The following is a 27,098-nucleotide window of genomic DNA, read 5'->3' on the forward strand; positions in this document are numbered from 1 at the left end:
GAATGATTACTTAAATACATTTTTTACATAAGTGCAAAAAAATAAAAAGAATTGACTTCAAACTACTAAAACAAAATAGTCTCATGGCCCGAGGGTCTTAACTGGGAACACTCTGTCCCACAGACGAAATAACAGCTTATATTCATTGTCAAAAAAAAAGGGGAAAAAAAAGAAGAGAAGTCTAAATCTTTTGGAAAAAAAAAAAAGCTCCTGTGCATCTCTGGGTGGTTGAAACCTGACACTATATGGGCTGTGGTGTTGGAGAGCAGAGAGGGTGAGAAGATAGAAAGCTGGGTGTCAGTGCCTACCTTCACTGTTGAGGTGCACATCACTCTGAGCTGCTGGTCGAACAGCTGGGAATTCACTACGAGAAGGTAAGAAAAAATAGTACTTGATCAGATTTGTAATTAGCATGTTTCAATTATCCACACTTTGCACATTTAATGCATGTATTAAACATTAACAAAGAAAACTCACCAGTGGTAACAAGGAATTTAATCTGATCTATCATAATACACATACATGTATTAACGGACAAATTACACACACATTCATATTAAGTTGAAGTACTTGCTCCGAGAGTTCAGCTATTTAGTTGCTATCCTTATCAGTAGTTCTGCAGTGGCTTCTGGGGAACATGAACATCCTGCAAATCCTGGGTCTCCTACAGCTGCTGGCTGTACCTGCCTTCACTGTGAGTCTCACTTTTAATATTAATAATATTGCACCCTTTGCATGTAAATGTCAGTATTTTTAATACAGATGCAAATCGCATAGAACGCTAAGTACAGTATGTCCAAAATCTCAACAGTGAAAAACCCCCCCCAAATGTTTAATTTCTAACACATGTGCCAGCAGTGATGCTGTTTATATGATACAGAGCAGGTTTACAAACACGCATTATGCAACATGGAGGGGATCGTTTGTGGTTAAATGTTCCAGCTTCTATTTTGGTGTCTCTAGCATGCTCTTAGTGTGTGTTAGTGGTTGGCGGTGGGCTATGATATGGTGTGTGAGAGCACTATGTGTTCCAGCGGCAGAGCCAGTAGGAGTTTTATTGGTTTTTTGGGGGGATTTTTTTCAGCTGACACAGCCAACCCATGACTACTGGGGAGAGTTTGGAGCCTATGGGCCCTGCAGTCGCACCTGTGGCACAGGAGTGGCCATGAGAACCAGAAAATGTATCACCTCAAGGTAGGACATGGAGTCGCAGGGTGTTATAATGGGATGATAGACTCATCGATTAAAGATTTCTTTCAAGATTAAAGATTTTAGGATTTTATGCGGGGGAAAGTAGCACAGTAATTATTGTTTTAAATCATCTTTTTTTTTTAATCTCTCACTTTCTCTCTATCTTGCATTCCCTTTTTATTTTTGGTTACAACTTTATTTTAGATAATTTTATAAGCACATGATCATGAGCATTTAAATGTTTTAGACATGACCAATGAAGCCAAGTGCATTTATCAAGAGTGTGAGATGTTGGTCTTTTCTGTCTCTTGCAGGACAGATGGAGGACATAACTGCTTGGGATCATCTAAGGCCTTCCGAACCTGTAATACACATGTAATCATATTTAAACTTTTTTTAAAATATAAATAACAATATAAATAACATAACATCAACCCTGCACAACCCGCACAAATGTGTCCTAAAGATATACCAATAATCCAACTTTTTGTGTCGCTGTAGGAATGTCCAGTCGGATCCATGGACTTCCGGGAGGAGCAGTGCTCCCGGTTTGACAGAATGGACTTTCAGAGCAAACGTCACTCATGGGTGCCTTATTATGGAGGTATAAGACTTATCATACTGTCCAATCACATTATCTGAATCTTGGTGAAGTAATGCTTACTAATGCTAACTAACTTTTAGTGATTTTTTTTTGGATTACAAATTACAAAAAGGTTCAATTGAAATGATGGAAACAAATGAGTGACATTACAGTGGTTGTCTTCTTTTTCTGACACTCTATTGCACAACAGTAACCTATATAGGAAACCCTGGCACATTTGGTTCTGAGCAGGACAAACTACATACTCGAAAATAAATGTGTGATTACTGTATCTTTAAAATTCTAGCAACCAATCCATGTGAGCTGAACTGTGTCCCAAGAGGACAGAACTTCTTCTATCGACACAAACCTGCAGTGGTAGATGGGACACCATGCTATGTGGGCCGCACTGATATCTGTGTGGACGGTGTCTGCAGGGTGAGAGCAACACTGAGATTCTGCAGTTAACCTTGAGAATGATATATTTATAGTATGTCAGGAATGATTGATTTCATTCATTGTATATCAATGTAAAGCCCACTCATCTATTCTCAAGACCATCACCTCCACACTTGGATAGTTTGAGTCGATTTGTTTAAATGTGTTTTCTTGTAAATCAGACATCACAGCAATTTGTCTCTTTTCAGATACTGACCCATGGAGAGTTCATGGGTTTGGATGACGACACTAACTCTGTGCACTCCGCTGCTCCTGTTGTTGTGGCTCCTCACCCGAGGGAGACGCTTACGTACATCTACAAAACCGGTGTGTACGCCGCTTGCTCAGCCACCTGCAACGGAGGCATGCAGTTTCGCAGCGTGGAGTGCTGGGTTCAGGACCCGATGAACCCCCGTGTGGTGGAAGAGCCTAACTGCATTACCCAGCGTCTGCAGAGGCCGCAGAGTCAGCAGGCTTGCAACATGCATCCATGTGCCACGGAGTACAGTGTATCAAGCTTCAGTGTGGTTTGTATCTCGCAATGGGAGGAGGTTAATGATTTAAGAAAAATAGACTAGTACATTTAACTTTTAAAGAACATTGCAAAACACAACAAAGGAATCCCTATCATTGTCCACTTTTACTGTATTTTACAACATCCAAGAGTGAGTGTGGTGGAAAGACTTTTTCTGTTCACAACAACAACTGATATGAAATAAAGGCTACTAACTGTCTCTGTGTTTATCTATGATGATTTGAATATGCTGTTGTGTATGATGTCAGTGTTCAGTGACCTGTGGGGAAGGCCAGCAGACGAGGGAGGTGATCTGTGTTGGACCAGGAGGTGAACATCTGGCTGACCGGGCCTGTAGCGGACTGGCACGACCTCCTTCTGTCCAGGTCTGCCGCAGGCCTGCCTGTCACGCACACATCACCTGGCATGTGACTGACTACGGACTGGTAAGAATACAAAAAATAAATAAAAAAAAAGTATTATGTACTGCAAAGAAAACTTAAAAAGCCTCTTTCATTATTGCTCTGCCTCTTTTTTCTCGTGTCTGCAGTGCACTAGAAGCTGTGGTGGTGGTGTGAGAGAGAGGAGGGTTAGCTGTTTTGATACAGATTTGAACCCCTACCCAGAGGCCCGGTGTGGACTAGCAAGCAGGCCTGTCACTGTGGAAGCGTGCAACTCACAGCCATGTCCTGGAGCTCAAAGTAAGCCAAATCTGATGCAGTTATACACAAGCTTGACTGTTTATCCTTGTTTGTATTTAATCAATCCACTTTCTCTTCAGTGGTCCCAAGTGTACAGGATCCAAGGGCACATGAAAGCACCATGAGAGGATTTGTGCCCCATGTTCCAGGAGAGCCTTCAGGTACATGGAACATGAGGAGACTGTAATGTTATTCTCTTTCTTCAGTTGTTTTATATGCGTATATGTGTAGCCAAAGCAGAAGATGTGCAAAAAAAAAAGAAAAGAAAAAAAGAAAAAAAAGAATGTGCAACCAGTTATTTGAGCTTAGTTATCACCAAAACCAATTATTTTTGAATTAATGACTTCTCAGGCAATAAAGTAAACCTGCCTTTACCACATGTTGTTAAGGTTTCTGTCTGGATCATGACTCCACTGCTTCCTCATTTATTTCATGTCTCTCATTCACAAACACAAAGCCCATACTGTTTCTATACTACCTCACTAAACCATATTTAAATTCAAAAATAAATGATCCAGACAAATTGAACTGCTACCAAATATAATCCTACAAATCAAAAGGCTAAACATATATGTCCGTGCATGGCCTGTACAGTAACAGTATGTTTGTTCACGTCTGTGTCTGTGTTTACTCGTTTTAGCTTCCAGACCACAGACAAACATTCACCACGAGCCCTACCCTCCTGTGGTTGGCCCTCAATGTGCACAGTCATTTTATGGCTGCTGTCCTGATGGCCATACCTCTGCCACTGGACCCAGGAATGAGGGCTGTTTCCAAGAGGACTGTGTTCGCACCAGGTAGCGCTGCCTCCTGGGTCCCATCCTTGTAACCAATATATTGGAAATTTCCCCACTGTGGGACTAATAAAGGAATATCTCATCTTCATATATGACAAAAATGAATTGCTCAATTTAAAGTGTTTACAACTTGAATAAAAATAACATCGCTCTTCTTTAGGTTTGGCTGTTGTTTGGATGGGGTGACTACAGCTCAAGGATTTGGAAGAGCTGGATGTCCTGAATACCAGACGACTGTGGTAAGAATCACATGTGTTCCTGATTTTGTTTCAATAAACTTAATAAATCTGTTAAATAATGCTATCATTCGGCTTGTAGAGTTAATACATTTACCAGCTACAGTATCCTGGATGATATCCTAACAGTTGCTATCTCTACTCCTTTCTCAGGAGCGCCCACCACCCCCTGTAACTCCATCCGCTGGTAATGTGTGCTCTCTGCCTCGTGATGAGGGCCCCTGTGATACCTGGAAGGTCCGGTTCTACTATGACTTGGGCACCAGTAAATGTACCGAATTCTGGTATGGAAGCTGCCAGGGCAATGGCAATAACTTTGTGTCCCTGGAGGCATGCCAGAGAGAGTGTGGGGGTATGGTGAGGGAGCCCCCACCTGCACCTCGCAGTGGGACCCCAAGGAGAGGGCCACCCAGGGGTGCTCTAAGGGCAAGGGCATAATCTTGCACACCACTAATACCTCCAGTACACAGGATAACCAGGATGCCCTCACTATGAAGCTAATCACACATGTAGTGTATATTTACATACATGAAGACAGACACAAACATGTACTGTAAGACATCCCACATTTCATTAAAAACATTACATTTACATTACAAATGATCTAGATAACAAATAAGTAATCACTGCTGTAGATTCTGATTTTTATTATCTTTTTGATCCTTGGCATTTTGTTTGTGACACTAACTATATTCATTTGTGTTTTTTGCCTCATGGTTCAGGACTGAAATAAATGTATGTCAATGTGATTATCCAAATTAAATCATAAACCCAATCAATAAATCTTCAGCTCTCCAGTAACCTTGAAAAAATGGTGTGGTTTATCTGTGTCCCTGTCTTATCTTACAATGTTTCCAAAATGGCACTTTATTTGGATTTAACTCTTTATTAAAGCACTGTTCAGTTTACAATAAATAAATACATTATACACAGTGATGTGATGTAATTAACTACATTTACTAAAGTACTATAGTTAGGCCTAAATACAGGGTTGAGGTGATACTAGGGGATTCTCCTTTTACAGTGCATAATAAATACTGTCACATTTGATACTTATTTTGCTATTAAGCAGGCTATTTTTACTTGTGCAAGAGAATGATGTTATGGATTTGCAAGACTTTTACTTTTACTTTTGTAAATAAAAGTCTTGAGTATTTTTACTTTATGGGATTGCTACTTTTACTTAAGTAAAGGATGTAGATACTTTTTGGTCCACGAACAAAATGTTTCTAGACACATTACAAATGACTGATCTTGCAGTTTTAATGCCAGACATTTATTTTGAAACAAAGCCTTTATTTTGAAGGCACTTCACTTTGCAACCGGAAAAAGATTTTTTTCATTTCCCCTGAATATTTTTGCTCAAACAGCTACATCGCACGGGGGGGTTGAGAAGCAATAAATAGCGCTTTTTTTGCAGTTTTGCATCCACAATAATTATAACAGTGTCTACAGTCAGCAAAAACATGGTAAGCTTGTTTGTTTTTACGCTTAAAGAGGGAAAAACTCCCAATATTATTCACAATAGCTCTTGTTAAGCCATCACAGCTAAGCTAACAAGCTTCGAGGCTAACGTTTACTACTCTGTCAAACATGTATTCTGTCCCACTTGCTCTGTTGATATAAAGACAGTTTCAACCTAAGGTCTTCATTAACTCATCTCTGCATGCTAAACCCAAATATGGATGAAGGATGTTGGGTCTTTTATGAAAGATAAGCCACTATATTAACTTCACAGTGAGTGTTCTGTTGCTAAATAACCAGCGTTTACCTCCTGATTGAAAATCTCTGGGGAGAAGGTTATAGGAGTGCTTGTTGTGTCAGAGACACAACGTCACATCGACGGCATCACTCAGGTATTTAATGTGACAAAAAGAACTTTGTATTTTGTATTTATTAAATACTATCAATCATCTTTACAGTCGCATACAATTTTGCTTGTCCAACCGACCAAGAGACCTGAGGGCCGCACGTATGCTGACTATGAGTCAGTGAATGAATGTATGGAAGGTGAGTCTGCAGCCGTTTTAAAGTACTATTCATTAGTAAGTCAAAGTGCTGTTTTGTCATTACATGTGGCGTAATGAATGTAGACTAAAACCATATTTCATTATTGGCACATATTTTTTTTTAATTGAACAATATTCCCGTTTTCACTGTAAGCATAGTTATGCTATTCTGTCATCAATGAGTGTAAGCTCATTCAGCACCTTATATTTCCCTCATAAAATATGCTTCGGACTGTTTACAGTTTGGGATGTGAGTGCCAATATAAATGCAATTTAATGCAGTTGTGTAAAAGAATTACAAGTGTAAGAAGTTTTACATTTATTTTGTAACTTCTTAGTTCCTGAATGGTAAGTATACTGTAAAAAAGACATGACATAACTTTAATGTATATATGTGCATGAACTGGAATTGATCCTATGATATTTCAACTGAATGCTAGTCTGATATACAGAGTACCACTGGACACTTTTTTATGCTTAAAACATTTAATTGTTTGTCAAGTTGTCTCTTTATTAATCCTGTGTTGTTTCTCCTGTATCTCTCCCTTTTAGTGAAAGCTGTAGTGTTCCCCAATGAACCTTGTTACATTGGTGTGACTGAAGCAATATACACTAAATTATATATTTTTTATTTGTAACGTTTTAGCTATTTTCTTTTGATGCACACTGGAAATAGTTTTGCTTCTGTTCAGCATATTCTGCACATCTCTTCCAGGTGTTTGCAAAATGTATGAAGAGCATCTGAAGAGGATGAATCCAAACAGTCCCTCCATCACTTATGACATTAGTCAGTTGTTTGACTTTATAGATGACTTGGCTGATCTTAGCTGTCTTGTGTAAGTATGATCTGGCTGGTGAACCAGTTATTTGATTGACAACCATCCTTGCGGTGGGTGTGTTGGTCACTTCCAGTAAAAGTATCATTTTCATTTTTTAACAGGTACAGAGCTGACACCCAGACATACCAACCATACAACAAAGACTGGATCAAAGAGAAGATATATGTCCTGCTGCGGCGTCAGGCTCAGCAGGCAACAAAGTAAAGGCATCCATGACAGGTTGTCCTGCTACACACACCTGGAAAGAGTTTACACTGCACTACATTTCCACAGCATCGTATAGATCTGTGTATATGGACAACATTATCAATTTGAGGGGTGGGTTTTCACATTATACTATACATTGGGAAAGGAGAGGGTTTGAAAAATGGGGTAAAGTCAGAATGTTGTGCTTCATATTGAAATGGAGTCATCCCCTGCAGCATGCATATGTTTGTTACATCACGAGGAGAGGGGGATTCATGGCTGCAAGGACTAACTTATTGATGGAGAGGGATCCATGCTTGGAAAAGTCCCCCACAGGCCAGATGCAAACAATTTTTGTTTGTCAAATTTTTAGTAGTGTGCTTTCCCTAAAAGTTATATGAAATGTTTTTTTTTATACCTTTACTGGGCAGTTGGATTCAAACATGTTGTGGATTTTGAATGCAGGTGATTTATTTTTGACTGAATAAATATCTGCAGACTGACTTTCCTATTAATTTAACTGATTCCGGTAGATTTACATATTTCATCTGTTATTATTATTATCATTACTATAGCCTATCATGGTGTAAAATGCTGTTATCGTTTTGCATAGCATCTGATTTCTTCTATCCCTGTTGTTTTCTTTGATTTAAACAAAATAAACTGTTTTCTGACTAGCCTCCACTCTTGAATATATAACCTTTCATACAAGGGGGGAAACATTTTCTTGTTAAGAGTCAGAGTCTCATGGTAAAAAGTTGCTTGTCAACAAGGATCATCATTTGGATCTACATGTGTCAAATGGTCGGACTACCGGGTGAATATGACGCAAAGTGGCTGGATGGTAAGTATAATATTTATCGGACAGAGTTAATGCTGGGTGTTGCAGGACGAGCCATTTCTGCCCCTTATAATTGTTATGTTACTGTCTCTTTAAATGTGGCGGGCTGCCCTGTTGTTGCTGTGCTGGAAACCCCGTACTGATTCTGAAGGGACCCAAGATGGCTGAATACTCGCGGGGGGGTAGTTAGCAATTATCTGAGCAAGACGTCGGGAATGAATGGCAAATAGCATTATAATGTGAAGCGTAACGTTGAAGTAATTATACGACTACAGTTTGTTGGATTGCATAATTTTTGGGATGCATGAATACCAGTATGGAGAGAGTGGTCTCTCCGCGGCCCCGAGCCAGAACATGGCGGAACACTTGGGGCAGATATAGCGGCTAACGCTAGCTAGCTGGCGTATTATTCAGACACAATTAGAAACATTGGTCCAGGGTATACACGGTGTCTTTGGTCCGCAGGTGTGAAATAATGTTATCGGTGCACAGGTCTGGACATTTTACTTCAAAGGGTTGTTTAACATTGAATATGTGGAACGTAGGTAGCTAGCGTACTAGCGAACTAGTCAACTCGTAAGGTTTGCTAGCTAACGTAACTGGCTAACGTTGCCCGCAAGCGTACAGACTGTACTAATAAACAGGCAGGGTGTTGTGGGAGCCATTGGTCGTAACAGTGGGGCTTATTCTGAATACTCCCCACTCAACTGTATGTTAGGAGTTTGTAACGTCTGTCAGCTCTTGTTTTGTCGATTAAAACTTAGCTAACGTCAATGCCCTCCGCACTGTAAATTAGTCTGTCGTTAGCTTGCTACAATGGTCTGTAAGCTGATTTTGTGTGGCGCGTTGCCTATAACCCTAGCAAGATAAGTTTTAAGGCAGCTCGTCAATATAATCAGATATTGTAGTTGTAACTGCAGAATTGATCGGGGTCTCTTCCTGGGTTCTCGTCCAGGTATTCCAGTTTTAAGGTGCTTCAAAGAAGTGTTAGCCTGGTTGACCCCTGACACAAGTAAAGTCAGTACCGCATTGTAGAGGTGAAGAGGTGTAAAAAGTGAACTGAAGTTGTGGCGTTACAAGGTGAAGCAGACACCCTGTAAAAGCCAAGAAGGTCCGGGAGGGGGAAACCGGTTACATCCACCTGCCAGGATGACGGACACTCGTCGACGAGTCAAAGTCTATACCCTCAATGAGGATAGACAGTGGGATGACCGTGGGACTGGGCACGTCTCTTCTGCCTATGTGGAGCGATTGAGAGGCACGTCTCTACTGGTGCGAGCAGAGAGCGATGGTAAGTGAACCGTCTAAGGCAAGAGAAAGGCACATGCCAATTACGAGATTACTTATAGTGTACTGACCACTGTTATAGCTGCTCTTTGGTTATTATGTCAACAATACCCTCCACAGGGATTAATTTTAATCAGCTGGAATCAATCGTGTATACAGGGAATATTCTAACCTAGCTTCCTCATTTAAGTCATTTTACAACACTTATGGGCTACTTTCGTTTTTAACTTGACAGGTTCCTTACTGCTGGAGTCAAAAATCAACCCAAACACAGCCTACCAGAAACAGCAGGTCAGTACATAGCATATTGCTGCATACTCATATAGAATATAGATTTCCTTCTCTGTGTATTGGTTGTAAATTGGTTTTGTTTTGAAAAGGATACGTTGATAGTATGGTCAGAGGCTGAAAATTATGATCTGGCGCTGAGCTTCCAAGAGAAGGCTGGCTGTGATGAAATCTGGGAGAAAATATGCCAGGTAACTGCACTTTTCTTTGTGGGTGTGTGTGTTTGTCTCGTCCATCTGCATATGCATTTAATATTATATGTGTTTGGGTGTTTCTATAGCTAGTTACATCTTCTGTCACTCATGTTTATTTCATTGTTAAGGTGCAGGGGAAGGATCCATCAGTGGACATCACCCAGGATGTGGTGGACGAGTCTGAGGAGGAACGCTTTGATGACATGTCGTCACCGGGTCTGGAGTTACCACCATGTGAACTGAACCGCTTGGAGGACCTGGCTGAGCTGGTGGCCTCCTCACTCCCATCGCCACTGCGGCGTGAGAAACTGGCACTAGCTGTAGAGAATGAGGGCTACATTCGCAAGCTCCTGGAACTGTTCCGTGTGTGTGAGGATTTGGAGAACCGAGAGGGACTGCACCACCTGTACGAAATCATTAAAGGCATCTTCCTACTCAATCGTACTGCACTCTTTGAGGTTATGTTCTCTGATGAGTGCATCATGGATGTCATTGGTTGTCTGGAGTTTGACCCAGCACTCCCGCAGCCGCGGCGGCATCGTGAGTTTCTCACTAAGACAGCCCGCTTTAAGGAGGTGATCCCCATCTCTGATCCTGAACTGCGTCAGAAAATACACCAGACATATCGGGTGCAGTATATTCAGGACATGGTGCTGCCCACGCCCTCTGTTTTTGAGGAAAACATGCTGTCCACCCTGCACTCCTTCATCTTCTTCAACAAGGTGGAGATTGTGGGCATGCTACAGGTGAGATGGACAGATGTTTCCTTTTTTTTTTTTTTTTTAAATGATGTGAAAGTGTGAATGCACCACACTTTCACTTAAAAGTTTTTTACTCAAAGCAAAAGCAAGTATTACAAATTTTTATGACAAACAAGCTTTACAAACAGACGACCCTGTCATAACATTGAAATGCATAAACAGTGTTTATGCAGTGAGAACTGGAATTTACAGTAATTGTAGGATTGTACAAAGCTTTTATTTTTGGCTGATTGTGCTTTACCCAGTCTGAGTTTGTCTGCTAGTCTTTTATGGTCATGTGACCTTTGTGTTTTTGTACTGTGTCAACTCAGCAGTGTTTATGTATGGCTGTCTCCATAGAGATGGGGAAGTGTTGTGTAAATCAGTTATGCTGCGCTAGAGGAAAACTGAAACTGGCACGCTGTTGACTCTGGTACACTGTGCCATGAGAAGTTGTGAAGTCAAACCCCACTGTTGCAGACTATTTCTTCCTTGCTTACCAAGAGATAGTTTTGTCAAGCCAAATTTAACAAAGTGTTTTATTCATTTAAAGTAGCACTTGATATACTGGATTGCAGATATCACAGAATGAAACTCAGTATTCAGTGTAAAGTTTCTAATAAACATAATCCATCAAACTTTCTATATACAGCAGATATTTTGTTAATGTAAACAGCACTAGCTCAAAATAACTGTAAATAAAATGTATGTGCTTAATTTCTGATTGTGAATTTAATTCTGAAAAGTTGTATATAAAGACCAATTATATCAACACCATTTAAAATCAGTTATTTGTAAATATGGTGATATCGTGCTATTTTGTTTCCTGGTTATTTGTATCTGTATAGGTTCTCCAACTACTTTGTTATAATAGATCTGGTCAAGTGCACAATTGGCAGTTACACACTGTGGCGGTCAGGTTTGGTTTTTTTATTTTACATCCTGATTTGTTGACTCTCTCTGTGATACTCATTCCTTCTCATCTCCCCTTTCCTTTTGATGTCAGGACGATGAGAAGTTCCTGACAGACCTCTTTGCACAGCTAACAGATGAGGCTACTGATGACGACAAAAGACACGAACTGGTATGCCAGATCTTCATCACAAATTGTTATTTGTCAGTTTGCTCTTTTTTCTAATTGTCCCTTGTTTCATGGAGCCATATTTGTTTCTGTCTTATAGGTGAACTTCCTCAAGGAGTTCTGTGCATTCTCACAAACGTTACAACCTCAAAACAGAGACGCCTTCTTCAAGACATTGTCAAACATGGGCATTTTACCTGCACTAGAGGTCATACTGGTGAGTAGAGCTACCTTAACATACATTGGAATGAAGTTCGTTTGGTGAGTTTGCCTAGATATACCATGAATTTGGCGTTGGTGTGTTGGTGTTGTAAGCTTTGACAGTGGGGCTACCCTTTTTGCGTTAGGATCATGGAATGTGCCTTGATAAATTGAAAGTTGAAGTTAAGTGACATACTCTCAAAAGAACAATATGAAGCAAAACAGAAACAAGCTAAGACCATCAGTGAATGATTTGAATGATATTAAGGTGTTGGCAATATATTGTTAAAATTGTGCATCTATTCCGTACAAGCTATTCTGTTGCCAGGAATTGGGCACAACACAAACACACTGTGTTGAGAAAGCAGAATCAGACTCCCTGTGGTACTATATTGTTCTGTGTTGTGACTGAAGACACAGTTTTATGATTTGCATTTTTTTTTTGTGCAGCAAAACTCTTGTTCAAGTGAATGACATTAAAAAGTTTTAGTCTCTGGTTTAAGGATATTTCCAGACTTGCTCTATATCAGCTTCCCATTTTGGACCATGACACAGCTTTTTTTTTCTTGAGTCAAACAAACTTGTACTGCAACAAAACAAACTGTGTAGTTGATTTGTGTGTATATGGTTAAACTTGGAGGCTTGTCATGTATTGAGCATACATAGTAGATTACAAACAAGTATAAAAAGCAATCATCAGGGAGGATGCATCAGGGTGTCATGGTATTATTTGGTCCAAAGAAAAATGTAGAAAGGAGCATCTGCTGGATTTGGTTTATATTACAGCTGAGTTCTCCTCCTAAGTTTTGTCAGACAGTTAAAAAAAACGGGTGCATCTAATCATATCTGGTTGTATTGTCTATCGGGAGAGTATGCTCTAAGGTCAGCTCATGGCTACACTGAGATCCTGACTCATATAGATTCAGAGGTGGGTCATTCCTAATCAATGATGGGATGTTAATCTAACTAGATTGTTGTTATTTCAGACATCCCCAATCTCTACAGATGTGAAAAATAAAAAAAATAATAGGTAGGCTGTAATGTGGTGTGTGCGTGTGGTGGGGTGTTCACAAAATGAAAAGAGGGGATGCTTTTTCATTCATTCAGTATGGGCAGATTGTGTCACATGGTGAACACAAAGAGGGTTGACTTGATTTACAGCTGATTCAGTGCTGATTTAAAGAACTGAATTTGGTGCCTCTCATAACAACAACAGCAACAACAATTTATTAAAACACCCAAACACTTCAAGGATATTGTAACTGTCACAATATGCATCTTGAACAGTTTTTGTCTTGACATCTTCGGCCGCTGTTTTTCATGTTAGTTGACTGTTACTTTGCTTTTACACACCAGTGACTGCAGAAGCAAAATACACTTTTTCCCTGACAAAATTAAGTAGTAGGTTTCCTTGTATCTAGCCAGCCTTTGAGTATACAATTTGTTGTGCTATTTTTTTATACCCTGCAGTAAAACACACAGTCCTGTTTGGTTAAATTTTGTGAAAAACGTAACCTAGCAATTCATAACATTTGCAAAACATCTAAACAAATGTAGAAGAAAAACTCAGATCGTGAGTACTTGTTACATATAAAATGTACACCTTTGGACATACAGACATTTTTGAGGGGTAATACCCAGTTCCTCCCTCCTTCCCGTGGACACACACTCTTAGAAGTAAACAGAGGGGAAAGGAAAAAAATAATCAGTGAAAGTGAAACAAACCGCTGCAGGGTCCTTTTTATGACTATCACTTTTGTTTCCATTTTGTTTTTAAGACATGAATTTATTGATCCCCAAGGGGAAATTTACAGTCCACTGACAAATATAATGTATGTTCATGGAACAGGGAATGGATGACGTTCAGGTGCGTGGGGCAGCCACAGATATCTTCTCTTATCTGGTGGAGTACAACCCCTCCATGGTACGAGAGTTTGTCATGCAGGAGTCTCAGCAGAATGATGATGTAAGTAACAAAGTCAGTCAGGCAACTTCTCTGGCATTTTGTGAAGATGTGCTGTTATTCAGTTACAAAATAACTTCAAACTTATTCCTAATTTAGCACAATGTTTCCACTCATCCAGTATTTCTGTATTGAATTATGACAGCATTACATGCATCTATGATACAGGTGGATATAAAAAGGTGTTCGGTTACTAATGATTAGTTGTTGCCCTACCAGGACATCCTCCTGATCAACCTGATCATAGAACACATGATCTGTGATACAGACCCAGAACTAGGGGGGGCAGTGCAGCTGATGGGCCTGCTACGGACACTGGTGGACCCAGAGAACATGCTGGCTACTGCAAATGTGAGTTTGTATGGTACTCCTATATACATCAGTTTAGACTGACAGTGATGTTACAGCAAGCCTGAGCAGAGTATGTGATTCTTACTGTAGATCCAACTTGTCCAGAAGCACTTTTGAATGCTGGAGTTTTTTTATTTTATTTTAATTTTTTGTGAGGAGTGGATCCTATTCAAATGGTTTCAAGCATAAACTCTTGTATCAGCCTATACTTTCATTATTAAAGATGCAAGAGTGAAGACAAGGAACTGAGCTCATCATTCTGTAGCCAAGAGCTTGGGAGCAGTAGTCAGATACAGATACTGGATACAGATCTGGATTTTTCTGCTAATCCAGTTACTTGCTAGCACTGAAAAGTATTACCAGTGCCAGAAATGTAACAGGTTAGGCTGGAGATCTGCGCCATTGTTTGTAAGCATTGGGAGCTGTGAAAGCATTCATTACAGTACATATCAAAGTCGTGTTATTCAGCACATATGTGTTTGTTCTTTTTTTCTTTTTTTTTCTCCAGAAAACAGAAAAGACAGAGTTCCTGAGCTTCTTCTACAAGCACTGTATGCACGTCCTCTCAGCTCCACTGCTGGCCAACACCACAGAGGAAAAGCCTAGCAAAGGTATTGAATAGCTGCGTGGTGTGTGGGTACATGTGTGCTGGGTTTTTTTTAAATGTAATTTTGTCAACAGGTTTGTTGTATTGCTTACTACCTTCCTTCTTCATTTAGATGATTTTCAAACATCCCAGTTGTTGGCCTTGATTTTGGAGCTGCTGACGTTTTGTGTTGAGCACCACACCTATCACATCAAGAACTATATCATCAACAAAGACATTCTCAGGAGGGTACTGGTGCTCACTGCCTCTCAGCATGCGTTCCTGGCACTATGTGAGTCCCATATAACCATAATTAGATATTCAGCTCTTAGTACCTGTCAGTTCAGACAGATTTTGCATCATTAATTTTTGAAACTGTGTTTGTAACGTAAATTAAGGAGCACAATATTGATCTGTATGTCTGTATGCCCAGGTGCGCTGCGCTTCATGCGGAGGATCATTGGTCTGAAGGATGAATTCTACAATCGCTACATCATGAGAAACTTCCTCTTTGAGCCTGTCATTAAGGCCTTCCTCAACAACGGCTCACGCTACAATCTCATGAACTCAGCCATCATTGAGATGTTTGAATATGTCCGTGTGGTGAGTATTGCCTAAATCTGGCTGCCTCTTATTTGCTGTCATGTCACGTTTGATTCTATTCTTGAACAATAACTTATAACAACAAATTTTCACTTTCCCCACAACAGTTTCTTTGTTCAAATTTTGTATCTATTAACATGGCTAGTGTGCCATCTTTTTAATTTGAATAGATCAAGAAAACTTTGAAATATTATAGAAAATGTTTCACATATAAAGGTATCTGGATGGAAACATTGTTTATTGTTATCGACACTTAAACCACAGAGCCACAGAAGCTTACAGTTCACCATAAGACTCTAGCCTCCGTATGCCTTCTTGGCTCGGTGTAGGAAGTTGGAGGAACATAATTCATCAATTCTGCCATTGTTGTTTTATTTTGTGGATTTTTTTGTCATACTGGTGCAACATAAAACCTTTTTAAAAGTCAGTCATGTCTTACAGTGTCAAAGATATTATATGACCCACTGCAGTGTATATTCTGATTTATTGATTTCACCCAGAGACAGTGTCTATGTCAGTTGACAGAATACATGTTCATTCCTCTCATTCAGTTGTCTGTTGATGTTTTTACTTTGGCAAGTGATTGGACCAGTACATACTATTATATATTTGATCAAAGTTACACTGATTATAAATGTCGATTGATCTGAAAATATATTTAGTTTTTTTATGCTGTTTTTTGATCTGATTTTAACAAACAAAAAAATAATTATTAGGCAGCTTATCAAACCACATCCCCAAAGAAACATGTGGAACATGCAACATTTTATTGATTCTTTTTAACTTTTTTGGTTTGATCTCTCCTCTCTGTCTCTCTCGCTTGCTCATTTTCTCCATGCTTCATTCCTCTACTGCCCTAAACTCTAAACTGCTCGCCACCTTCCCTTCCCATACTTTTCTCTCATTCTCCTGTCCTGCTGTTTCTCTATACTTCTCTTCCTCTCTCCTCCCATTGCTCCCAGGAGGATGTGAAGTCTCTCACAGCTCATATAGTAGAAAACTACTGGAAGGCTCTGGAAGATGTGGACTATGTCCAGACGTTCAAGGGCCTAAAACTGCGGTATGAACAGCAGCGAGAGAGGCAAGACAACCCCAAACTGGATAGGTGAGAAAACCAAAGCTGCAATACTACTATTACACTGTCACTGATGATTTAATGAGTGAGGCAATCCTTGGTTTGGGTGTGTCTCTTCCGATAGATCGAAGTAAAAAAGTAAATGTGACATCCCAATTAGAGAAGTCACATCGATAAGCTGTTCAATTGGCAGTATATTGTTTTTTCTCTTCATTATTTGAGAGGCAACCGTCTTCTGGCACAGTGTCATTTTTTTCAAACAGTTAGTGCAATACCATGTTTTAGGTAGGGTGTATATCCTTGTATCATCTTTTAAAAATTTAGCCTGTACACCTGTCTTGCGTTGACTGTACAAAAACCAAATGTTGTGCTACAGGGTTCTCAGCTAAACACAATGAGTGCTGTGACCAGTTACTGCTTAGAGTGAGCAATGTATCTCTCGCATATCTATGACTCTGACTGAAGTGCACAGTGAAATCTGAAAGTGAAAGTGAGCAGAGTGCGTCACATAAGATCGTTATTATGTTGGCCCAACTTCAACCCAGCATACCTACCAACACCAACAGGTTTCCCCTGATTGTTTTATTTTTATTTTTATTTTCTTCCTCTGCAATTTTCAGGAATAGGTCAAGTTAATCTTTTAGCATCTTTTTATACAAACACAGTTCAAAGTTTTTTGGTTGATCACTTAAGCATTTCATGCTTGTGGTTTACTGTTAAAATATCCACAGATGTATCATATTGAACCTCTCTGTGTGGTCACAGTACATAGGGCAATAGTGAGATCAGACTCGATGTGTAAATTATGTAAAACACAAGATTATTTTACAAAGGCCAAATGACTTGACTGAAACAAAAGTTGCTTAGTATAAATTATATTACAAACTATATTGTTACAATAAGTTTTGCCCAATACACTGGTAATGCACCACTATAAGTGAGAGCCAGTTTATTTTTTCTACAGAAATATACTGTGCAGCATAAGTGGAAATTGTTAAATGTAGAGATGTGTTAAGAGATTGCGTAAATTGTCATATTTGATGGGAGACATGTTGACAGAATTGACTGGTCATTACTGAATGAAGTGGTGTGAGTTTGGAGTTGTCACTCAACTTCTGAAGTGCAAAGAGAAAGCTGGTTTAAAATTAGATATGTTATTTATGAATATCTATGTGTATTTTAAATTTTAACTACTAAGTGTGCATTATGCCCTGCAGCATGCGCTCCATCCTGAGGAACCACCGCTTCCGTCGTGACGCACGGACACTGGAGGATGAAGAAGAGATGTGGTTCAACACAGATGAGGATGACCTTGAGGACGGTGAGGCAGTGGTTCCTCCATCTGACAAGATGAAGACCGAGGAAGACCTCATGGAACCTATAAGCAAGTTCATGGAGAGAAAGAAGTGTATGTATTGGAAAGCAGTGTTTTCTATTCTTTGTAAATATTTTGGGGTGAAACTGGTTGGAGAGACTCACATATTGTAGTTACTGTAGTTATTGGAGAACAGTATTTGTGTTTTTGTAATAACAATGATGGTAAATGGCTGGTAAAATAACAACTCCCAATTTGGTGTGGGGACTCTTGGTGTGGAAATTGAAAAGATCTGAGAAGACAATACTAGAAGAGTTGTTTTCTGTGTTGTTTTATGTTTGCATTGTGATTCTATTGGGAAAACTTATAGGATACAAAATCAATTTTGTCACATTCCAGGCAAAACGACAGATATGTAAGCAAAACAACTTTGATCCTGTTGTGATTAGATTTCCTCAAAGTTCTTTGTTAGTGCTGCTTTAGGTGCAGTCTTGACAAATTACCAGTGCAATTGTCTTTGCAGTTTTCTGTAAAGTGGACTTTCCTCCCACATTTACATGAAAGGTGCTTGCATAAGCCCAGGTACTTTAGACATTTGTCTGCATTTTAGACAAGTATGTATTGGCCTCATTCAATATGGCTCTACGTAAACATACTGAGTCACTCAGAAATGATTGTTATATGCAGGTTAGACTCAAAATAGTTGAAGCGTTTTGCTTGAAATACAGTTAGCTCTTGTTGGGTTAAACACAAACAATAAAGTAATCTGTCTTGTAAAACCGTGTTGTGGTTACAGAAGATACACTTTGTTCACTCTAGAAATGGTAAAGAGCTTAAATTGGGGAGAATGACCATTTCCTGTCCACCTATGCCTCTCTACCCTCAGTGAAAGATACAGACGACAAAGAAGTACTGGGGAAGTCCAGCTTGTCAGGCAGACAGAACCCCAGCTTCAAACTCTCCTTTTCTGGCTCTACTAAAACCAGTATATCCAGCCCCCCATCATCTGCCTCATTGAACCCAGGTTCTCCGGGATCACCAGGGTCTCCGGGCTCAGGGGCACGTAGCTCACCCTCCACCACAACTGTAACCACAAAGGTACATGTCAGCATATTTATTGTAAAGGTGTAGGTCTGTGAAGAAAATTCACTCATCTGTAGTGTTACTATGCTGTTCATGAAGAGACAAAAATGATTTTGTACAATGTCTTTTCTGTTTCCAACACTACTTATGTGAAAGATGAATTTGGTGAAACATGAGCTTTAACTATGAACTTCCCACATTGGCTGTCAATTTTCCCACATTTCCCACAATGCTTGTTGTGTATTAGAGAGAATGGTCACTTTCATCGATTTTGTACTTATTAGCCTTATTTAAACAAGGGAAAATAGAGGGAGAGACACTTAAAATGACACATGAAGAAAGCCACGCGGTTTACAGTTCAAGCGCATTTACAAAAGATAGCAACATCACTGTGCTCAAAAGGCGGGAAAACTAACATATAATGGGAACGATAAGAGAAATGAGACTAAATAAAGTTTGGGACAGTTGGTTTAGCACTATCAAGATTTTTTTGTATTTTGAAAATGTTCCCAGAATTGATTCTGGAGAGATGAATTGAGTTATGAAGAGACATTGAAGCTAATCTTTAAAACATAACAGTACTGATGGGTTATTTACATTTGCATCTTGCACATCCTAGCCAGCCAGACCTAAAGTATTATCCCTGGTTTCAGATTTTTCAGGTGACTAATTGACCAGGATGACTGGATTTATTATGTGTCTTGTCTTCTTCAGGGAGGTTTAGTGGGACTGGTGGACTATCCTGATGATGATGACGAGGAGGAAGAGGAGGAGGAAGATGGGGAGAGTAAAGAGGATCCTCTGCCACCTTCGAAGAAGTCCAAACTGAGCTCCTAAAGAAGCATCACTGTCTCAGTTTGTGCTCTGCTCAGACAGTTTCAGTGCTTAGACTTAACACAGGAATGATCAAACTTGTAAACAAATTGAATGAATGAAAGCCACCGCTCTCTTGTCAGTGGGTGGCCCAAGAGGAGCAGACTGTGAACACATTCAGAGCCTCCTCAGACTAGCCCAGACTCGTTCATACAAGTGCCAATCAGGAGACCAGTAGTGGAAAACGTCTGAAATGTGGAACAGACGAGTTAAAGTTGGGGGGGGAAGATCGCACTCGAGATCTTCAGCGGACTCGGATGGTATGAAACAAGTTGGAGTTTGGTAATTTAGCAACTGGAGGAAAAGACCACATACAAAAACATGTACAAGCAGACTGAAATCCCAGAGAGCTTGCAGGCTCGGACCATAACCCACTGCCCCCCGCCCCCCACTCAGGGAAGGACATCACAGCGGCCCAGATGGGTCGGCCAATTCAGACCCAGAACCACAACTCGCACCCTATCCCCGCCTCAGAATCCTTTCTACTTCTTTTCTCCTCTGCTCTTTCTCCCTCTCTATGTCTGTTGCTTTTTGTCCCCTTTTTTTAAGTTAGTATATAGGACCAGACGGGAGGCAGCATGTGGCAAAGAGCTGTCCTTGTTGTCGTTTGATGATGTCATCAGTGTCGTCGTTCCTCAGCGGATGTTCTTTCTCTGACGAGAAAAAAGCCAGCAGTTTCTTCATTGTTTTCTTTTTTTTTTTCTCTATTTGTCTCAATCTTTCTCCTGTTTTTTGTAAATGACAACAAAAAAGACCTGCCTTTAAATGTTCAGGACGTTTTCGGTCACACTTGAACAGGTTTTTAAAGACCTCAGTAGGTGAGCTAGTTTTACCCTTTTTGCCCTTTGAAACTGCAGATTTTTTGGAGAATTTGTAATCCCGTCTTGATTAAAGATTGAGTGGAATTCTAGATGTGATGAATTTTGTCATATCTTCTCATTTTTTTCCTTTTACATGAGTGTACACTTAGTTGTTCAGAATATTTGGGACCATTAAAATGATCTTTGCTGTAAGGTGTCCTACTACCCTTTGTCCTGATAACTCAAGTGTCTCCTTGCTGCATCTCACTTTTATTGAGTAGTTGGGGTTTCTTTTGCAACACAAAAAGTTGACTTTATCCAAGTCATACAGACAATGCTGTTGGATTCAGCATGGTTCCACTAACGATAAGGACACAAAACGTCATACTGTGAACACTCAAGAAGCCTGTAATTCCATCACCAAATGGAAAACGTTCGAGTAGTGAATACAATTTTTTATTTTTTTTTACTTTTTTGAATATTTCCCTGTGGAGGTTGGAATAATGTTATATCAGTTTATTCCACAAACAAGTAGTTTTATGAAGACGTGGCTTGCTGGTTTGTGAGCTAAAAAGTTTATGGTCAAATCCATTTCTATCTCTATGAAACACATTTCTTTGCTGATGTTTTGGGGTTTATTTCATGCCTACCTCATTTGAATTTCTACCTCATTTGAATTTCTTTCAAGGGTCAAGGGAATGTCATTCATTATATTTCAAAACAGCAGATTTTAGCATTTAATTTGTGGGTGGCTCTCAGTTGCCTTACAATCCACCAGGTGGCACCCTTAGTCCATAAAAGAATTATTAAGCGAAGAGCATTGCCTGTCCTCATTTGTCACATCATCTGTCCTTTGTTATTTTTTATGGTAAATTGGTATCATTTGAGCACATCCTAGGTGAAAACTGAAAATATTTTGTTAACATTTGAGGCATCTGTTGCGTATAGTTCTGGTTTGATGATGTCCTTGCAGTACTCTGTTTTGTACTTCTAGCAAAAGCAGAAAGCTATTCTTTGATCAGTGGGTAGTTTGTAGGCAGACAGATCATCTTGGCTTGACACTTTCTTTGGCATAAAGTGCTAAGAATAGGTGCCGCAAATGACACCAACTCTATAAAATCAAATATAATGATCAGATTGCATATTTAACCAAAACTTTAGGAAAAACTATTCTTCAAAGTGAGCTCAGTTGAAAGATATATTTGGTAACAAGTTTATACGAATGCATAGGATTATTTTTATCCAGTGACATTAGTAATTCAGTTTGAGAAAAGGAAGAGTTGACATACCTTTACCATTCTATACTCCAGTATCATAACTGAGCCGCACTACTCGTAGAACTAAAAGTGTTTTTTTTTTTTTACAATGAGGGAATTGTTTATGAAAAATGTCAGCACCTCCCAGCTTATGTGGTCACCTCAGTGGGAGTTTGAGTACGACTCAAAAACAAACAGCATCAAGGCCACCAAGGAGTCACTGTGTTGTCCCTCCAAGTGCATTGTGGCCTTCAAACATTGCTTATTAATTAAAACCCAACAGAAGAGGATCACTCGGTGCTCAGTGTGCAACGAGAGCCGTCACACAACGCCTATTAAGGCTCCCATTCACATGAAAGCCATCTCCAGACAACGGCAGCTTTTCAAGAGCAGCCCTCCCTGCCAGCCTCCGTTTGCTCCTCAGCAGGAGTGTGGCAGAGAGAGAGAGAGTGTGTGTGTGTGTGTGAGAGATCTCCCTCTTTGCCACTGGAGAGGCCAGCCTGCTGCTGGTGCCAGCCACTGCTCCACCAGAATGCCGGCTCCACTTCCAGTGCCAAGGCGCTCACCCAGCTCTGCCCGCCTGTATGTCTGCCAGGCTGAAGAGTCCCCATCGGGGACACTTCTGTCCAGCTTCCTGCAGGGCTGATGAAAAGCCTCTTTGACAGCTCTCTTGATTGGCTTGGCTCCATAGGCATCCAGTCTGCCAGATATCAACTTCCTCTGGATTGATCACATCAGTAGATATCTATACAAATACTAACATTCAAACAGCAGCATATGAAGATGCACCGCATATCACATTATACTGTGTCGGTGCTAAGTTGTATGCATGCTTTCATCAGAAACAACCATAATTGCACATTGGAATCAAGAGTGAAACTAGGAATTATCCTGCCGCCATCCTCCTCCAACACTTTGAGTTAGAGAGACACACCTCAAAGTATCTCACAGACTCTACTCTGACAACACTGAGTGGTTTTGATCAGTAGTAACTTGATTAAATCTGGTCTGGTGGGGGACAATCTATTTTTAGGTTGCATTAAAAAAATAATTGTGTACAGCTTCCTGCAACATGAACAACTAAATTGTTTCACATTTTGTCTCAAATAACATTTATACTTCACATTAACTCTCACAACATGAGAGTTCATTCTTTACCTTGGAAAAAGGAGTTGACAAAAAGAATTTCTATTTCTCTGATTTTGAAAAAAAAAAAACCCAAAACAACCTTTAGATACTTTAAAGTAGTAAATTGTGCTGTTTCAAAATATACTGTCTGTAATTTAGAGTGTTTAATGTAGGATAAACAGTGGGTTCTTGATGAATCATGTTGTTTATAGTTCTTATAGCTCTCTCTTGAAGGTGAAACCGTGTATAGGGGGCGGTAGAGTCCACATATGGACAAAGATCTGCAGAAGATCAATGAGGAAGTAGAAAACTCATTATAGGCCCTTTGGGGGCCTTGCTTGAATGGAGGTCGTTTGTAAAGGAAACTTCAGGTTGCCCACAAACATTTGGTTTTTGCTGCGTGTTAGTGTTTGTAAAGTAGTCCAGCTGATCAAAGTAGGCATAAAAACACGAGACGGTTATCTATTATTTTCATCCCATGTAATCCTGGTCACCAAACCAGGATATGAAATAGGAAATGTGGCACACACGCGGTTTTCGGAAACAGCCGAGGTTGTCAAAACACCAGCACAAAGTCTACCTTCATGAACCCCACCACCACCACCACCCACCGGGCCCGGGCGTCGCGGCAGACAATGACCTGTGTTTCCCCGGCACAAAGTGCTCTCTGTGTCCGCCGGAGCTCCCCTGCTTTAATGGAGGTGATTGGCCGTGTTCTGCACAGCACGTCCGCCGCTGCGTGTGTGATTAATCACCGCGTTAAACGCCGAAGCTCAGCGCCCCCGAGGCGGAGAGGAGAGAGGGCGGCAGGCCAACAGGGACCCCGGGCAGCCACGACGCTCCGGGTCAGCATCCGTCGGTAGCAAAATGAAAGAGTGGAGAAAAGTCATCATCCGTCACATCTGGTCTACATTAAGGCAGAGGTGAGATACAGTCACGAACAGAAGTCCGCCATGCTTTTCATGAGCTCTCCTTTCAGGCGGTTACTGGATTGATGGCTGACAGATGAATTGAGTCAAGAGGTTAACCTGCAGAGTCCTAACTGACATCCTGTATGTCCTACATCTGTGTACGTGAGCCCATGTTTTCTACATAAGAGTCTTCCCCCAACCACAAGTAGGCCGGTTTCTTGGTTTGAAAATCGTAATGCTAGATGCTAACCAACTAGCCTAGCTACCTATGACCAGGGCCTTTATAAACAACATTAAATAAATTGCAATCTGTAGCCTGGCCCAGTGGTTCCCAACCTTTTTGGCTCTTGACCCTTAACTCAAAATAAATGTGAGTCCAGATGTGAAATGATAAGCTCATCAACAGATCATCACTCATCTGCAACAACTTTGATATTTGGTTGTTTTTTAAGCAAAAACTGCGGCTCAAATGTAAAGGTTACCTGCTTTACTTACATGAATATCTTTGAATTGTGAAGTGTTGTTCAGACAAAATAAGACATTTTACAGGGCTCGGTGTAATTGAGATGGCAGTTTCACACACATTTCAAGTATTTATAATGAAAATAAATCAGCGGCAGCCAAACCTGCGGTCCCTCCTCATAGGTTATGGTCATTGTGTAGCCATGAGTTATGTTCATGAGATCATATTAGATTGTTTCATTTGATGGATTTTCAGAGGCCCAATGAGGTATAAGTGTCCAGTACTTCACCCATAAGACACTGTTTTCCAAAATTAGATAAAAGCCAGAAACAAATAAATATAATTCTGTGTAACATAAATGTGTTTTTATCTTCATTGTCCCTTTAATCATCTTGTGGCCTCTTAGATTTATCTTGCAAAAGTTTGGCAGGGGGTGGGGGTCCTCCATCCCCAGGCTGAGGACCACTCATACGCACATGTGCCTTTTGGCTCTGCTCATAACTTGTATTCACTGCAGCTCAGCAGTTAAGTTCAGAGCAGATACAACTGTTCGTCAATGTGCACCATAAACCAGCAGTAAGCCCATGCTTCCTTTGTTTCTTGGTAGCAGGCTGTGGCCCCTTCATAACTCTTGTCGCTCTAAATCAAAGATAAGTAATGAGCTTTCCCATGGAAGCGTTGGGAAGTGGAAGAATTTGGGGCTGATCTGCCATTGCTAAATGTTAAGTGGTTGGTATTGTGCCGCAGCATGGGGCGCAGGAAACATGGATGTGAATGTAAGAGCTCTTGGGCTGCGTTTTAAATGGAAATGTCACAGTGATAAAGAGCGCACCTTCCGCACCCAGGGGGTGTGTGTGTGTGTTTGTGAGTGAGATGGGTCGGAAGTATGCTCAGGAGGCACGCTGTAAATCCACACCATGAGCTGCAGATAGTCGGTCGCGCACTGACTTGCACACATGCACACACACGCGCGCACAGACACTTGGCTCTGTTCCTGGGAGCAGCGTACTTTCCAGGAGTTTACATTTAATGGCTCCAGTAATGTGGAGTCACACATTGGAATCCAGCAGATAAAATCCCCACCCGCATAAATTTCTGCGCCTATTAAAAGCACGTAAAACTCACACTGAATAAAATAAAACCAACTTCACCGGCCCTCTGGGCACATATAGCGGTCTGTGCTGGAGGTGTTGTTGAGAAATGAGGCCGTGCAGCAACACAATGGCTTCTGTGAGGGGGGAAAACGCAGAGAGGCAGACATCTGACATCCAACTAAAAATCACCCAGGGCAAGAAGGTGAATGACCAAACCATGATGCCTGGGCTATAGAATTTACCCCCACGTAATGTAGCATGAATGAAGCCCTTAAAGGTATCAGTTTCCAGTCAATAAACAGGGGAATCGGACGCATGGTTCAGCGGGAGTTGAACATGTGGGACCAGTCACACACACACAGAGAAATGCAGTGCCCCGGTCACCCAGTCAGGATACTGCTGTGTACATTAAACTCGCTATTCAACTTAACAAATCAAACCTCAGCTATATGTTAATGTCTTGGCAGGCTTTAGGCTCCGGCTGGTAACACAAAACTAACCAAACATAACTTTTCCCAAATACAGTAGCAGTGAAAATGGTGTTTGACAGTCACAATTTGTGTCCAGAGTGTGAATGCCTGTGTATAATCAAATGTTTGTTTTTTTTTTTTCTTCTTCTTCTTCCTCTTTTATGTAGCCAGGCCTGATGGCTCCTGCTGCCGGAGTGTCTGAGGCTTTGACGGCGGCTCTGTGTCGTGTGGCGTTGGCGTGCGAACTGTGCCAGGCGGCGTGTGTGGTCAACAGGCGACTGGGAAGCTGCGGGGGAGCGAGGGAGCTGCGGGTCCAGGCAGAAGCCCCTTTGGTTCAAGTCAGTGCCTCGCCATGTATCTGTTCGCTCGTCACGCTTTCTTTTCTTATTGCTCTTTATATTTCTGTCTCCATCTCTGGCTGACCTTGAATAACTCTTACCTACAGTACGCATGGCATGTGCCTCTTTTTATATACGCGGCATCCTGCAAAGATGTGTTTTTCTTCGACCTCCCCCTCCCCCCTCCAGCCTTCCCGCTCACACACTTACACCTCATCTTTCTCCCCTCCCTCCCCTTGTGGCCTAGGGGCATATGGTTTGACTGGGCAAGAGATAAGAGGGATGTGTCAGCCTGTGGTACTGAACAAACACATCTTTCATTTCTTCCTTTCTTCTCTCCTGCGATGACTCCTCTTCCCTGCCTGACTCCTCTCTCCTCTCCTCTCCTCTCCTCTCCTCTCCTCTCCTCTCCTCACCAGATCTCCTCACCAGATCTCCTCACCTCTTTTTCATTTCTGTGACGGCTGGGTACAATTAGGACCAAAAAGCCTTTCGTCTTGTCGCGGAGAGAGACGTTGTTATATTTGCGGGTGATGGAGAGGGGAGAGGAGAGAGGGAGAGAATGGGCTTCAGATGCTCTCTAGGAGTGCGGACAAGGGGGGGAAATGAGGGGCAAGAGGAGAAGAGACAGATCTCCTCTTGCTGAATGAAAGGCCCTCTTTC

General features: G+C 40.9%; 3 protein-coding genes and 1 long non-coding RNA gene across 7 annotated transcripts in view; all 4 read left to right on the top strand.

Moving 5' to 3' along the window:
* The first annotated feature begins 74 nt into the window (after positions 1 to 74).
* On the top strand, positions 75 to 5,266 carry paplnb (papilin b, proteoglycan-like sulfated glycoprotein). 3 transcript variants are annotated; one of them, XM_056363437.1, is made up of 13 exons: positions 75 to 374; positions 612 to 694; positions 1,085 to 1,194; positions 1,506 to 1,566; positions 1,693 to 1,795; positions 2,082 to 2,212; positions 2,422 to 2,739; positions 2,996 to 3,172; positions 3,277 to 3,427; positions 3,508 to 3,588; positions 4,068 to 4,224; positions 4,385 to 4,463; positions 4,614 to 5,266. In XM_056363437.1, the coding sequence occupies exons 2-13, from the start codon at positions 638 to 640 to the stop codon at positions 4,896 to 4,898; spliced, it is 1,710 nt and encodes a 569-aa protein (XP_056219412.1). In that variant the 5' UTR covers positions 75 to 374; positions 612 to 637; the 3' UTR covers positions 4,899 to 5,266. The 3 variants fall into 3 exon arrangements, with proteins under 3 accessions (XP_056219412.1, XP_056219413.1, XP_056219411.1); XM_056363438.1 differs by having other exon boundaries at positions 615 to 694; XM_056363436.1 differs by having other exon boundaries at positions 75 to 1,194.
* A 526-nt stretch (positions 5,267 to 5,792) lies between these two features.
* erh (ERH mRNA splicing and mitosis factor) lies at positions 5,793 to 8,171 on the top strand. The gene is made up of 4 exons (XM_056405302.1): positions 5,793 to 5,929; positions 6,383 to 6,470; positions 7,185 to 7,305; positions 7,410 to 8,171. Exons 1-4 carry the CDS (start codon positions 5,927 to 5,929, stop codon positions 7,510 to 7,512), a joined length of 315 nt encoding a protein of 104 aa, XP_056261277.1. The 5' UTR covers positions 5,793 to 5,926; the 3' UTR covers positions 7,513 to 8,171.
* A 297-nt stretch (positions 8,172 to 8,468) lies between these two features.
* Positions 8,469 to 21,000, top strand: smek1 (SMEK homolog 1, suppressor of mek1 (Dictyostelium)). Of its 2 annotated transcripts, none has more exons than XM_056405300.1 (15): positions 8,469 to 9,626; positions 9,858 to 9,913; positions 10,003 to 10,101; positions 10,233 to 10,850; positions 11,851 to 11,928; positions 12,026 to 12,142; positions 13,976 to 14,092; positions 14,309 to 14,440; positions 14,949 to 15,051; positions 15,160 to 15,318; positions 15,460 to 15,629; positions 16,592 to 16,734; positions 17,922 to 18,112; positions 18,906 to 19,117; positions 19,817 to 21,000. In XM_056405300.1, exons 1-15 carry the CDS (start codon positions 9,485 to 9,487, stop codon positions 19,937 to 19,939), a joined length of 2,460 nt encoding a protein of 819 aa, XP_056261275.1. In that variant the 5' UTR covers positions 8,469 to 9,484; the 3' UTR covers positions 19,940 to 21,000. The 2 variants fall into 2 exon arrangements, with proteins under 2 accessions (XP_056261275.1, XP_056261276.1); XM_056405301.1 differs by having other exon boundaries at positions 16,595 to 16,734.
* A 2,353-nt stretch (positions 21,001 to 23,353) lies between these two features.
* Positions 23,354 to 27,098, top strand: part of LOC130187664 (uncharacterized) — an 88,517-nt gene continuing 84,772 nt past the window's right edge. Inside the window, exons 1-2 of the long non-coding RNA XR_008830491.1 lie at positions 23,354 to 24,082; positions 26,265 to 26,435. This is a non-coding gene — a long non-coding RNA (uncharacterized LOC130187664). The remainder of the gene's footprint in view (positions 24,083 to 26,264; positions 26,436 to 27,098) is intronic.

The sequence above is a fragment of the Seriola aureovittata genome, chromosome 19 (genome assembly GCF_021018895.1).
Source record: "Seriola aureovittata isolate HTS-2021-v1 ecotype China chromosome 19, ASM2101889v1, whole genome shotgun sequence".
Lineage (NCBI taxonomy): Eukaryota > Metazoa > Chordata > Actinopteri > Carangiformes > Carangidae > Seriola > Seriola aureovittata.